Below are 15346 nucleotides of genomic sequence, written 5' to 3' on the forward strand. Positions count from 1 at the left end.
GATGGATGAAGCAAAGGAGTGCAGGCCGACAGGAACCGGACGTATATCTCTCTTGAGGGACACAGCCAGAATACAGCAAATACATGGGCAAATGCCATCAGCATACTACTGAACTAAGAACGGGAGCCTGTTGAAGGAATCTTATAAAGGACTGAAAGAGCTTGAAGGGTCCAGTGACCCCATATGAACAACAGTGCCAACCACCCAGAGCTTCCAGGGACTAAGCCACTACCCAAAGACTGTACATGGACTGACCCTGGACTCCAACTGCATATGTAGCCATGAATATCCTATTAAGAGCACCAGTGGAAGGGAAAACCCTTGGTCCTGCCAAGACTGAAGCCCCAGTGAATGTGATTGTTGGGGGGAGGGCGGTAATGGGGGGAGGATGGGGAGGGGAACACTCATAGAGAAGGGGAGGAACAGGGGTTAGGGCGGCGTTGGCCCGGAAATCGGGAAGGGGAATAACAATCGAAATGTAAATAAGAAATACTCAAGTTAATAAAGATTAAAAAAATAAAAAGTAACTGAGATGTGTCCTGAAAGAAGACTTGTGTAGAGGCCAGCACTGGACAAGCTTGTAAGCCTGTGGGAGACAGTCACGGCCTGGGTCTGTTTCCACAATCGGAGACGTCAAAATCAGACTCTCCATTGCCGTATCCTACTTTCTCTATTCTTTTAGGTTTGAGAGTTGGTTTGATCCTTGTGGATAAAGCCATGGGCCATAGGTTTCTTGAACTTTTTTCTGCCAAATGGAAGACCAAGAGAGTTTTGGACACAGGGGTCTAGGGCCTTCAGTGTTTGTCTGAGCACAAAACAGGATAACAGGAAGGCTCTGTCCAGCAGCTGCGGGGAAGTGTTCCTCTAGGTTCATGCTGGGGAGCTAGAAAGGAGAGGAAGCTGAAGCATGGAAATCTAGAAGGACGTATACAAGGGAGGTGTTCCTGGTTAGCAAGCAAATCAACGGCATGGGGATTATTCCATTTCAGCCTCACAAGGTTGACACAAGGCTCTTTGAAGGCCCGATGTCTGCCCAGGTCTTTGGCCCCTTTATTTCAGGATCTTCCTCAACTCTGATTTTGTTGAGGCTGCTGCCCCAGGTTGGCCTCAAAGAAGCCCTTGTTTGGAGTAGGTGTGTCACTGTAGGCATGGGCTTTAAGACTCTCATGCTAGCTGCCTGGACGTCAATATTCTGCTAGCAGCCTTCAGATGAAGATGTAGAACACAGTTCCTCCTGCACCATGTCTGCCTGGCTGCTGCCATGTTCCTGCCTTGATGATAATGTACTGAACCTCTGTACCTGTAAGCCAGTTCCAATTAAATGTTGTCTTTTAAAGACTTGCCTTGGTCATGGTGTCTGTTCACAGCAGTAAAACCTGAACTGAGACTCTGCTTAAATATGGGTGAAGTAAAATGACTTAGATCAGACTTTAGAAATCTTGGTCCAGCAAAAATTATAATTAAAAATCTATCTGAGCCAAGAAAAAAAGAAAGAGTAATTGTGGCTTCATAGAAGGAATTCGGTAGGGCTCCATCTGTTTCAATTTTGTGTAATAATTTGGGTAGTACTGGTATGAGGTCTTCTATGAAGGTCTGGTAGAAATCTGCAGTCAACCAGCCTGGACCTGGGCTCTTTTTGGTTGGGAGATCTTTAATGACTGCTTCTATTTCGTTAGGAGTTATGGGGTTGTTTAAATGGTTTATCTGTTCCTGATTTATCTTCGGTAACTGGTATCTGTCTAGGAAATTGTCCATTTCCTGCAGATTTTCAAGTTTTGTTTAATGTAGGCTTTTGTACTAGGATCTGATGATTTTTTGAATTCCTCTGATTCTATACTTTTCTCTCCCTTTTCATTTCTGATTTTGTTAATTTGGACACACTCTCTGTGTCCTCTCATTAGTCTGGCTAAGGGTTTATCTATCTTGTTGATTTTCTCAAAGAAATAATGTTTGGTTCTCTTGATCCTTTCTATGGTCCTTTATGTTTCTACTTGGTTGATTTCAGCTCTGAGTTTGATTATTTCCTGCCTTCTGCTCCTCCTCGGTATATTGGCTTCTTTTTGTTCTAGAGCTTTTAGGTGTGCTGGTTTACTGCAGACATCTATCAGACCTTCATAGAAGACCTCATACCAATAGTATCCAAACTATTCCACAAAATTGAAACAGATGGAGCACTACCGAATTCCTTCTATGAAGCCACAATTACTCTTATACCTAAACCACACAAAGACCCAACAAAGAAAGAGAAGTTCACACCCATTTCCCTTATGAATATCGACGCAAAAATACTCAATAAAATTCTGGCAAACTGAATCCAAGAGCACATCAAAACAATCATCCACCATGATCAAGTAGGCTTCATCCCAGACATGCAGGGATGGTTTAATATACGGAAAACCATCAACGTGATCCATCATATAAACAAACTGAAAGAACAAAACCACATGATCATTTCATTAGATGCTGAGAAAGCATTTGACAAAATAAAACACCCCTTCATGATAAAAGTCCTGGAAATAATAGGAATTCAAGGCCCATACCTAAACATAGTAAAAGCTATATACAGCAAAACAGTTGCTAACATTAAACTAAATGGAGAGAAACTTGAAGCAATACCACTAAAATCAGGGACTAAACAAGGCTGCCCTTTCTCTCCCTACTTATTCAATATAGTTCTTGAAGTTCTAGCCAGAACAATCGGATAACAAAAGGAAATCAAAGGAATACAGATTGGAAAAGTAGAAGTCAAAATATCACTATTTGCAGATGATATGATAGTATATTTAAGTGATCCCAAAAGTTCCACCAGAGAACTACTAAAGCTGATAAACAACTTCAGCAAAGTGGCTGGGTATAAAATTAACTCAAATAAATCAGTAGCCTTCCTCTACACAAAAGAGAAACAAGCCGAGAAAGAAATTAGGGAAACGACACCCTTTATAATAGACCCAAATAATATAAAGTACCTCGGTGTGACTTTAACCAAGCAAGTAAAAGATCTGTACAATAAGAACTTCAAGCCTCTGAAGAAAGAAATTGAAGAAGATCTCAGAAGATGGAAAGATCTCCCATGCTCATGGATTGGCAGGATTAATATAGTAAAAACGGCAATTCTACTATAAGTGATCTACAGATTCAATGCAATCCCCATCAAAATACCAATCCAATTCTTCAAAGAGTTAGACAGAACAATTTGCAAATTCATCTGGAATAATAAAAACCCAGGATAGCTAAAACTATTCTCAACAATAAAAGGACTTCAGGGGGAATCACTATCCCTGAACTCAAGCAGTGTTACAGAGCAATAGCGATAAAAAAACTGTATGGTATTGGTACAGAGACAGACAGATAGACCAATGGAACAGAATTGAAGACCCAAAAATTAACCCACACACCTATGGGCACTTGATTTTTGACAAAGGAGCCAAAACCATCCAATGGAAAAAGATAGCATTTTCAGCAAATGGTGCTGGTTCAACTGGAGGTCAACATGTAGAAGAATGCAGATCGATCCATGCTTATCACCCAGTACAAAGCTTAAGTCCAAGTGGATCAAGGACCTCCACATCAAACCAGATACACTCAAACTAATAGAAGAAAAACTAGGGCAGCATCTTGAACACATGGGCACGGGAAAAAATTTCCTGAACAAAACACCAATGGCTTATGCTGTAAGATCAAGAATCGACAAATGGGATCTCATAAAACTGCAAAGCTTCTGTAAGGCAAAGGACACTGTGGTTAGGAGAAAACGGCAACCAACAGATTGGGAAAAGATCCTTACCAATCCTCCAACAGATAGAGGTCTTATATCCAAAATATACAAAGAACTCAAGAAGTTAGACCGCAGGGAGGCACAGAACCCTATTAAAAAATGGGGTTCAGAACTAAACAAAGAATTCACAGCTGAGGAATGCTGAATGGCTGAGAAACTGTAGAGGGCCGCAATAACATTCTCCACCGCTAGATGGCGCTGGCTTCCACTGCTCCCCACGTGGAAGGCCAGGATGCCTCCGCCATTACAAGATGGCGCCAGCCTTCGCCGCGCCAGCCGACTCCCTTTCAGGAAGTTAACTGTGCGCATGTGCAAGAGTGCCTTCATGCCAGGTCTTTGCCCACTCCGGGGTGTGCCTGATGAGATCATGGGTAAACAACCAATTAGGTGTGGATGCACTGCGCTGGGGTGTATATAAGTGCACCATGTTGGCACGCCGGGGCTTCCTCTTTAAGATTAAAATAAAGTTTCGTCACAGCAAGGATTTCTATGTACCCGCGTGTTTCTTACCGGCGAGAATTCGCGAGTGGGACATTTGGTGCCAGAAACCCGGGACAAAAAAGCTACATCATCGCCGGTGCCAAGAGGAGACTCTGTTTCATGGAAGAAGTCCAGAAGCTGTGAGTGGGGGTAAGACTCTGAGAGACTATGTTTAGCCTTGATCTGTTCCAGCTCACTCCTTTTCCGGATGCGGCAGGAACCTTTATGGTTGCTCTGGCTGCCCTCGGGTTGTTTCTATTGACCTTTGAGTTTCTAATTACCGCCAGATAGTGTCAGAGGTCGCGTGGGAACTGCCCAGCTGTAACAGCAAAGCAGAGAGTGTTGGGGGAAGGGCGAGGCGGCGCGTCAGAAACAGGGTTAGATAACGAATTAAAGAGCTTAAAGGGAAAAGGTGCACCTAAGAAAAAAAGCCCTTCCAATGCGGAAGCGAAAGGTTGGGGAAAGAACGCCCCGGGTGAGGAGAAGGGAGGAGATAAAAGGAACACACCATTTTGGGAGAAAAATTTTGTCTTTGTGCCTGTAAGAAGTGTGCTTAAGCTCCGGTGCCGGCTCTCGGGACACCGTGGCATCCATGCGCTGACATGACAGCTTTACAGAGTCATACTGATCAGATTTGATAGAAGCAGACCGCCTGAAAATTTATTCAGGAGAATCAAACAAAAGGACATCTCAGTGCCCGTGCACAGCTTGATGGAGTTAATGTAATTGGGTTGTGAGTAAATATATTCAGGGCTGTGTTTCACTTCCATACCATTGGCGACTGTCAGTCGTGCTGCTCAGATAATATATCTCAGTATCTTACTGGATTGGAATTGGGTTTCAACACGTTGGTGGACTAGTCCAGGAATTGAGACAATCCATCGCCCATATCGACTCCACTCGAGTGGATAGTCACCGTGAACACCATCTGGTTTTTTCCCTCTTTGTCTATTGTTTGTCTCTGGTGCACCAGGATGTCCCCTTGTCTGTCAGTGTATGTCTGTGGTTTTTGTTTCTTGTTGTTTAAATGTTTTATGTTTCATGTTCAAAAGAAAAAAATGGTAAAAAAAAAAACTTTATCTGCTGGTCGTTCACACCTTGACTTGGTTTTAACTCGTGTCAAAAAGGAACAAATGAATAAAAAACAGTTTCAATCAGGCCTTTGGAGCCCTGTGCCTGTAGCCAGGTGTCTAGGTTAGCTGGAGAAGCTGCCCAGAGGCTAAGCGTCTACATGAGCTGATCTTAAAGGCGCCAACAACCTCTCAGCTTCCTTGATACAAGAGTTGATAGCTGTTTCTCTTAGAAAAATCCCTGACTTATTACTTGACTCAACAGGTGACAAGGTGCTTCTCTTAAAATCATAGCTGGTACAAGGTGACAAGGTGCTTCTCTTAAAATCATAGCTAAAAGGTAAAAATGGTGTTTGGTGTAAACATTAAGATATGTGTAGCCACTTCAATTTGTTTCTGATTGGTTTTAAATGTATAATATGCTCTACTTGCCTTCGTTATGGACTATTGGCTTTCAAGTAATTGGATATGGTTAAAAGGGTATAATATTGGTAACAGAAAGTTGACATAAAGCTGGTAATCTGGATGGAGTCATTCTAGATAACATGTGACATGGGCCAACCTAGGGAAACAGGTCTAAATTGAGGTAATGTTTTTATGGAATTCTTATTCTAGGAACCAGGCTTCTAAAAGAATTTAGGACAATGTCTCTTTGTTGAGGTACTAGAGACTACGCCATCCTGCGTTCATATATAGGAATTGGCAGTCAAACTTTGTATCTGCATTTTGATGCTAATTCCACTGCCCTAAGGACAGCTGCCTAGTCCCGTACTCAGAACTCAGGTGACCTTCCAATGTTGTGGCTGTGTTCTGGTGTTACAAAGAGAACTTAAAGATTGTGATTAAGGATTGCCAGTATTACAATGACTAACTCAAACTTATTTTTAATTAAGGAAAAATCAAACAGGTAGAGATTGTTACAAGATTTACGAAGGATTGATGAGGTTTTGGAACTTGTGAGAACATTACAGCCAGTTTACTTACTCCAACTGCCATTTCAGGATAGATTTATAGGATTGCTAACAGCCTTATATTAGGTAATTTTGTTGCTTCCTCAGTTTAAGAAGTTAGAACTTAAATCTTTCATGTATATGGAAATTTTTACTACAAACCTTTGCTCTCAAAATGAGCTTTGATATTTGGGGAGTAGCTGTTACACTACTCCAGATAAGAATATTTGAAGCTAATTTTAAGCTTCTAAGGATATGTTAATTGGCTAAGTACCTCACCCTACCAGAGGACTTAGGTCTTTGTTATGCACATTGGAGATAAAGCTTCAGCTGTGTTAGTACAAAGTTGTGGACTGGAGTCATAGAAGTATTTTGAAAAGAAACCTGGTAAAACATATCTTATTCCAAACAACAGTTAATTGGTTATTACAAAATACTGATATTTGGCCTATTACATATACAAATTTTTCAGACAAAATTGATAATTTTACTCTTTATATGCTTTTGTACTTCCTGTATATTTGTGCATACAACCCATAGGAAATGCGCTTACTGTATTTATAGGTGGTTCATCTAATGAAAAGGCTACATGTATGATTGGATCACTTGTTTATTCTCTTGAGTTTCTATTGTTTCAACACAGATTATTAAATTCCGTAGTTTAGCCACTGTTTTTAAATCAAACTTTCAATTCACATACTGATAGCCAATGTGTGGCTTTTGGTTTACAATTTATTTCAATTACTTAATGCTTTATTAGAGACAAGTTTTCTACATGAAATCAGTGAGTGATCTCAGTATAAATTGTCTGACAACTCACTGTCGTTTCAGTGCTCTGGCTCAGACAACTAAACAAAACCATAGACCTAGCTCTTTAAAAATGGTAATGGAGTTGATAACACACCCTCACGAAAAGAGGAAGAGTCCATTTGCTTGTTTTCAATTCCCAGCCTCACCCTGCCAGCTCAGGGATTTCTAGTAAGACTGAAATTGGACAATATTTACAAGATTTGACATTTCTAATTAATGTTTATGTTTAGGTAAATAAAGTTTGTGAGGTGCTAGAGAAATGGCTTAGTGGTTAAGAGCACTAAGTACTGTTCCTTTATAGGACATTTAAGAACTCAAACTGAATTGCCTGGGCTCTTTAGCAATGGAGGACAATGATACCAGACAGATTATAGGCCTTACATAGGAACAATTAGTCAAAAAATCTCATTCTTTATATATCCAAAACAATAATGCTGGAGACAATAATTTGATATACAAGTCAATTTATAAATACAAGTGCTCAGTGTCCTCAATTTAATCCTCAAGGACTTACCTTAATAAATAATATCTTTAATATATCTTAATAAATAAAAAGGGGGAGCTATCCCTGTATGCTAAATAATGCTCCTTTTATTTCAATTTTAAAATTTTGGATGCCAAAGGTTATGGCACCCTACAACTAGGCATATTTCTGCCTAGGTGAAATAGAGAGATCCACGTATTGACATGATCCTGTCCAGATATTTTATATGGGGAAGAGGGAATGTTTGTGTTTTTTCTACAGGATGCTACAAGAGTGTGCCAGCTGCCTGAGTGCTTGCTGAGACTTGCTGATCCTGGTTACATGAAGATTCAGCTCTTGTGGCTCGGGTCCCTGGAGTCATCCCTCTGCCCTGAGAAGAAGATGAAAGATTTCCCCTTCATCCTTTGTCATCACAGAGATTTTGCCGTTGCTGCATTCAGTGTTACCGCTGCGTGTGTCCCGTCCCACTATGGCCTGCTCTATGACCCTCTGTACACTGCTGCTTGCTGGAGAAGACTGGACTCCAGCTGTTGCTGCCCCCTTCATTTTCCTAGTGACTCTTGCTGCCTTAACTGGTAACTGGTGTTGTCATTTTACAGACTGTAGCTTCACAAGAAAGCCACCTGCGTAAAGCTACAGTGGACTGGGGAACTCTGTCCTGGTTATACAGATCTCAGAAATGGTTCCATTGTCTGCTGGTTGTTCCAGAGAAAATGCCTGATTCTGAACTGTCCTGGAAAAGACCTTAACACTTTCGCTGCTATTGTAGCAGCCATTACTGCTGCAGACATTGTGTCTGCAGTGTCTGGAGTTATCCTCCCCTGATCTATTGTTAGACAAACACAGTGGATGAACTTTCTGGAGTAGTTACTAACAATTGGGAATTCTAAATTTTATTATAGGAGCAGCTTGACTACGGCCCTTGGTGGTAACAGCTGAGGAGGACCAAATGAGGTGCCCACTACTTATTGGGAGTGGCTCTGTCTGGTGCAGCCCTATGCTGTGGATCAGTGTTCATACTATGGTTGGTTTGCAAACTCAGATCTCTACAGAAACATGACAAGGCCGTTATCACTCAAGCACTTGTGGCCATTGTACAAGGGGCCTCCCCTGGAATTTGGTTATCTTGCTCAGGAAGTAGTCGGTATCTGAGTTCTCTGCTTCTGCACCCCATGGATCTGTGGATCCATTGCACTGGGAGGAGAGAGGCTCTCTTTCTGTATCTGAGTTCTCTGCTCTTACACCCCATGGATCTGTGGATCCATTGCACTGGGATGAGAGAGACTCATTGATCCTTTGATCAGCCCATCCACATCGCTGAGGTTTCCTCATTGCATGCGATAGGGTGATCATGACTGCTATAAAAAAATATAAATTATAAGGGTGAGATGTAGAGGGCCGCAATAACATTCGCCACCACTAGATGGTACTGGCTTCCACTATGCCCAACGTGGAATGCCAGGATAGCCTCCGCCATTACAAGAATGCGCCAGCCTTCGCCCCGCTAGGCGACTCCATTTCAGGAAGTTAACTGTGTGCATGTGCAATAGTGCCTTCGTGCCAGGTCTTTGCCCACTCCAGGGAGTGCCTGATGAGATCATGGGTAAACAACCAATCAGGTGTGGATGTTAGGGTGTATATAAGCGCACCATGTTGGTGCGCTGGAGCTTCCTCATTAAGATTAAAATAAAGTTTAGTCACAGCAAGGATTTCTATGTACCCACGTGTTTCTTGCCAGCGAGAAGTCGCGCGTGGGATAAGAAACACCTAAAAAAATGTTCAACATCTTTAGTCATAAGGGAAATTCAAATCAAAACAACCCTGAGATTTCACCTCACACCAGTGAGAATGGCTAAGATCAAAAACTCAGGTGACAACAAATGCTGGCGAGAATGTGGAGAAAGAGGAACACTCCTCCATTGTTGGTGGGATTGCAGACTGGCACAACCATTCTGGAAATCAGTCTGGAGGTTCCTCAGAAAATTGGACATTGAACTACCTGAGGATCCAGCTATACCTCTCTTGGGCATATTCCCAAAAGATACCCCAACATATAAAAAATACACGTGCTCCACTATGTTCATAGCAGCCTTATTTATAATAGCCAGAAGCTGGAAAGAACCCAGATGCCCTTCAACAGAGGAATGGATACAGAAAATGTGGTACATCTACACAATGGAATATTACTCAGCTATCAAAAACAATGCCTTCATGAAATTCGTAGGCAAATGGTTGGAACTGGAAAATATCATCCTGAGTGAGGTAACCTAATCACAGAAAAACACACATGGTATGCACTCATTGATAAGTGGCTATTAGCCCAAATGCTTGAATTACCCTAGATGCCTAGAACACATGAAACTCAAGACAGATGATCAAAATGTGAATGCTTCACTCCTTCTTTAAAAGGGGAACAAGAATACCCTTGGCAGGGAATAGAGAGGCAAAGATTAAAACAGTGACACAAAGAACACCCAATCAGAGCCTGCCCCACATGTGGCCCATACATATACAGCCACCCAATTAGACAAGATGGATGAAGCAAAGAGGTGCAGGCAGACAGGAGCCGGATGTAGATCTCTCCTGAGAGACACAACCAGAATACAGCAAATACAGAGGCGAATGCCAGAAGCAAACCACTGAACTGAGATAGGACCCCCATTGAAGGAATCAGAGAAAGAACTGGAAGAGCTTGAAGGGGCTCGAGACCCCATATGTACAACAATGCCAAGCAACCAGAGCTTCCAGGGACTAAGCCACTACCTAAAGACTATACATGGATTGACCCTGGTCTCTGACCTCATATGTAGCAATGAATATCCTGTTAAGATCACCAGTGGAAGGGGAAGCCCTGGGTCCTGCTAAGACTGAAACCCAAGTGAACGTGATTGTTGGGGGGAGGGTGGCAATGGGGGGAGGATGGGGAGGGGAACAGCCATAAAGAAGGGGAGGGGGAGGGGCTAGGGGAATGTTGGCCGGTAAACCGGGAAAGGGAATAACACTTGAAATGTAAATAAGAAATACTCAAGTTAATAAAAAAAAGATAAATAATAATTTAGGTATAGACATCTGAGATCACTAAGACAGGATAAATAACAGTATGTCTCCAAGTTTGAGAAATACATACCATTATGAATGTAATCTTACCTGAGAGCTCTCATAAGTATTATTGTTGCTTGTAGTTTATTCTTGTAAGTGGAAAAAGCCTTTGATTGAAACAAAAGGGAGAACTGTAGAGAAAACCTCTTGCATGGTATAGAAGAATAACTTGTCAATAAAAACGCTGTTGATTATTAGCTTAGGCAAGAAAAAGGGAGGTGGGACTTCTGGCACATGAGAGGATTATGGCAGAGAGACAAACCAGGTAACCAGGCACATGGCAGAACTCAGAGAAGAATAACAGGGTGATTAATTTATCAGCTAATCATAGAACTATCCAAAGAATTTGTCCAAGGCATTGTTAATACATGTAAATATAGTTGTTCTTCTGGGAGCTTGGGGCTGAGAAAAGCATAAATTAAGAGAAAATATGGAGTTGGGGATTTAGCTCAGTGGTAGAGCGCTTGCCTAGCAAGCGCAAGGCCCTGGGTTTGGTCCCCAGCTCCAGAAAAAAAGAAGAAAGAAAAAAAGAGAAAATACAATACAAATACTCTAATTGTTTTCTATTTTCAGGAAAACCTGGCTCATATAGAACTGTTTCTAATCTTGATCCTATTTTACAAGATTTTAAGCTGCAACCTTTCATTCACCAGAAGGGATTGGATATAAAACCAGTGTCAGACAATTCAGTTCTTTCCCATCCTCACATTGGAGGGGAGATATACCCATAATAGAAGGAACCCTTTTCCTTTGGGACTCTGGGTTGTTGCCAAAAGACTCCCACTGGGGTTTGTGTAGTAGCACAAACAATAAGATATAGGAGGGCAGTGTAATGTATCTGGAATGAGATCTGAGAGGAAATAGCTTGACCTATCTGTTGTAGTGCCAAGATGGCCTGGGGGGTGAGGGTTCAGGAGGACAATAGATGAGAATCCCCTGAAAGAAGTTCATTGAGAGGGACTAGAGCCTCAGGGGGAATCTATAGGTGGGGGTGGATAAATTGGAGGTTTCCAAGTAATTGTTGAAAATCTTGTAAAGTTTTAAGGGATGAAGCTGGAGCTCAACTTTGGGGGTATGGATCTGTTCTAGTTTTAGTTCATACCCCAGGTAGGAATAGGGGTCTTGTGTTTTAATCTCTTCAGGGGTGATTTTAAGCCCCTGGGAGCTGAGTGTCTCTCGAAGATGTTGAAAACATGAAAGGGCTTACTGCTGGCCAGGAGCTGCCAGTATTACACAATCCATATAATGAAGGATATATATCTGTGGCCAAGCTCTCCTTATGGGCTGGATTACATGGGCTACATATTTTTGAGCCAAGGAAGCACTGCTGGCAATGCCCTGAGAAAGGACCCACCAATGAAAGCAGTCCATGGGCCACTGGAAATTAACTTGGGGAATTCTAAATGCAAAATGGTGACAATCTTCTGGGTGAAGAAATATGGTAATGAAGCAATCTTTTAAATTAATAACAATTTTAAAGAGCTTGACAGGAATGGTGGCAGGAGATGGAAGACCAGATTATAGTGCACCTATGGGTACCATAATTTTATTTACCACGCGGAGATCTTGTAAGAGTCTCCATTTGCCAGACATTTTCTTTTTTTTTTTTCAGACATTTTCTTAATAACAAAGTTTGGGGTATTCCAGGGGGAGGAGGATGGCTCAATGTGGCTAGCTGCTAATTGTTTCTGCACTAACTGTTTTGCAGCAGCCAATTTTTTCCTGAGTTAGCAGCCACTGATCAACCCAGACTGGAGCAGTATCTTTCCTAGAGATCTTTTCTGCGTGAGCCTGGGGAGCAGGCATGACTGCGGTCTCTAGGGAAAATGTGAAGACAAGAATCTCAAGCCTCTTCGATCTAGCCTTTGTGTCATTGCCAATGGTTCTTTGATACCCTGTGCCTGTTTTCTCAATCTTTGTCCAGGTAGGAGTCCCTGGGCTAGCATCTGTTTTGTGACCACCTCATTAGGGTTACACATGAAAACATTCATCTGGAAAAGAATGTCTCTCCCCAAGAGATTTATTGGCAAGTCAGGTATTACATAGGAGATCACAGTTCCTGAGTTTCCTTTTGGATATGTCCACCTAATGGTCTGAGTGGTAATCTTAGGATTTTTAGAGTGTCCAATTCCTTGTGGGTGGATGGCTGAGTCAGATAACATCCAGGCAGCTGGCCAGAACCTGTCAGAAATACCTGCCATCAGCCATTGAGTCTAAGAGTCCTTGGAAAGTTTTTCCATTCAGAACTAATGTAAGCATAGGCTGAGAGGAGGATATCTTTTGGGCCCAAAAATTCTCTGATATCCATCTCTCTCCTGGGGCTCTGGCATGTTTATGATGTGGATTTTTGACTGGCATCTTGGGGAGTAACAACAACTGTGCGATGGCTTGTTGTGTGGGTATGAGTATCGGGCCACCTGTGATGCTGGCCAGGACCTGTATTTCTCCCTAGTGGTCAGGGTCTATAACCCCAGGAGTGATCTGGAATCCCTTCAGGGAGTGGGACGATCTTCCCAGAACCAAGCCAAGAGTATTTGGGGGTAGGGGGCCTGGAAACCTTCTTCCGGTGTTAATATTGTACTGGAGGAGGCACAGAGGTCCAATCCTGAGTTGTTCTTTGTGGTTTGCCAGAGATGGGCAATTGATTTGGTGAGTGGTGACTGGTTTGTTGAGGGACAAACCCTATTGCCCCGGGACCTGTCCTGAAAATGGGGGCCAGAAGCTGTCCCTGTGGAGAGTTGCCCAACTGCCATGGGAGCAGGGGACATCTTTGGCTGTTGGTTTTGGATCTACAGTCACTAGCCAAATTTTGGCCTCTAAGGCATGGGGGCACAACATAGTTGGTGGAGCCCATATTGGGAGAACATTCTTCTGTCCCTCAATTGGAGGTTTTTTATTTTAGCAAGGGTGAGGGCATACTCTCATGAAATGACTGACCTGTTTGTTGTTAAAGCAGGGTTTTTTTTTGAGAATTATTTAACCCTGCCCTTTGAAGAGCAGCACCAATTGCTAGGCCAATTGCATGGCTTGTTCCCACCTGTTGGCAAGCTAATAAGTAGCATTTGTCATCTCTGCTTCATTTCCTGCCTTCATGTTCTTGTCCTGACTTCCCTGAATAATGGACTGCTACCAGAAAGTCTAAGCACAGGTAAACTTTTTCCTTCTCAAGGTTGTGATAGTCATGGTGTTTATTTTAGCAGTAGAAATAAAATTCCTAGAAAACATTGGTGTAATGACAGGAATTTCAGGAAAATTAGGTTTGAGAAAGACATGTTTGATATTCAGTTTACTAAGCCAGTTAGTACTGTGTTCATAATAGATTTAGAAAAAGATTTTTTTTACCTAGTAAGTACATTTAGACTATTACATGACTTTAGTGGTTTGTTGTGCACATGGTAAGTGAGATCGTTAATAGGGAAGGTCCTAACAGATCTGAATGAAATAAACCTGCATGTAAATTGTATTTCTAAACTGCAAAACCTATCAAAAGGGCACAACAAGGGGGAAGAAAGGGAAATAAAATAAAGGAAGAAATATCAAGACTTAATGTGGAACAGTGACTGAAGGAAAGGCCATCCAGAAACTATCACACCTAAGGATCCATCCCACATACAGTCACCAAACCCAGACACTATTGCAGATGCCAAGAGGTGCATACTGTCAGGAGATTGATGTAGCTGTCTCCCGAGAGCCTCTACCAGAACCTGACAAATACAGAGGTAGATGCCCATAGCCAACCATGGGACTGAAAATAGGGTCCCCAAGAAAGAGTTAGAGAAAGGACTGAAGTAGCTGACAGGGTTTGCACCTCCATAGGAAGAGCAAAAATATCAACTGACCAGACTACCCAGAACTCCCGGAAAACAAACCATCAACCAAATAGTACACATGGAATAACCCATGTCTCTATCCACATAAATAGCAGAGGATGGCCATGTTGGGCATTAATGGAAGGGGATGTCCTTGGTCCTAGGAAGGCTAGATGCCCTAGTGTAGGGGAATGCCAGGGCAAGTAGGCAGGAAGGAGTGGGTAGTTTGGTTAGCACCCTAATAAAAGCAGGGGCTGGAATCGGGGGTTTCCAGGGGGCAGGAAAAGGGATAACATTTGAAATGCAAATAAAGAAAATATTCAAATTAAAAATGGTATTCTCATAGTTTTAAATCATGGCATTAGCTAAATGGCATTATTTTACTAATAGAATCCAATTAATTCTATCTCATTCCCTTCTTAATTTGTTTATTTTAAAGAAGAATAAATATTAATGATCAGTGAGGTATTTCTGTAGAAACAGACACTAAAAACTGAGTATAATATTAGGTTTTCCAAAAGGATTTTCTTTTCTGAGTTTTTAAAATTTTTTTATTAGATATATTTCTTTACACACATTTAAAAGGGTATTCCCCTTCCCGGTTTCCTGTCCATAAATCCCCATTCCCTCCCTTCTCCTTCCCCTCCCTCATACAAGTATTCCCCCTATACATCCCCATTATTGTCCCTCCATATTCCCCTGCACTGTGGGTCCAACCTCGGTGGGACCAAGGCCTTCCCCTTCTCTAGTGGCCCAACAAGGCTATTCTTTGCTACATATGTAGTTGGAGCCCTGGGTCAGTCTATGTATAGTCTTTCAGTGGTGGTTTAGTCCCTGGAAGTTCTGGTTGGTTGGCATTGTTTTTTTAT

At 42.1% G+C, this 15346-nt stretch overlaps 1 protein-coding gene across 17 annotated transcripts in view; it reads left to right on the forward strand.

Annotated features, from left to right (window-relative positions):
- The first annotated feature begins 4215 nt into the window (after positions 1-4215).
- Cyp2c7l1 (cytochrome P450, family 2, subfamily c, polypeptide 7 like 1) overlaps positions 4216-15346 on the forward strand; it is an 81549-nt gene continuing 70418 nt past the window's right edge. For 5 of the 17 annotated variants that reach the window (XM_087609470.1, XM_087609456.1, XM_087609429.1 and 2 more), the window contains exon 1: positions 4216-4405. Coding sequence is in view for 2 of the 17 variants with exons in the window: in XM_087609424.1 (XP_087465550.1) it covers positions 4265-4384 (120 nt within the window). In the remaining 15 variants the exon portion in view is untranslated. Of the gene's footprint in view, positions 4484-12376; positions 12672-15346 lie in introns of all 17 variants that reach the window. The other 12 variants (XM_087609443.1, XM_087609467.1, XM_087609420.1 and 9 more) reach the window with 9 other exon arrangements.

Source organism: Rattus norvegicus, chromosome 1 (assembly GCF_021556685.1).
Source record: "Rattus norvegicus strain SHRSP/BbbUtx chromosome 1, alternate assembly SHRSP_T2T, whole genome shotgun sequence".
Lineage (NCBI taxonomy): Eukaryota > Metazoa > Chordata > Mammalia > Rodentia > Muridae > Rattus > Rattus norvegicus.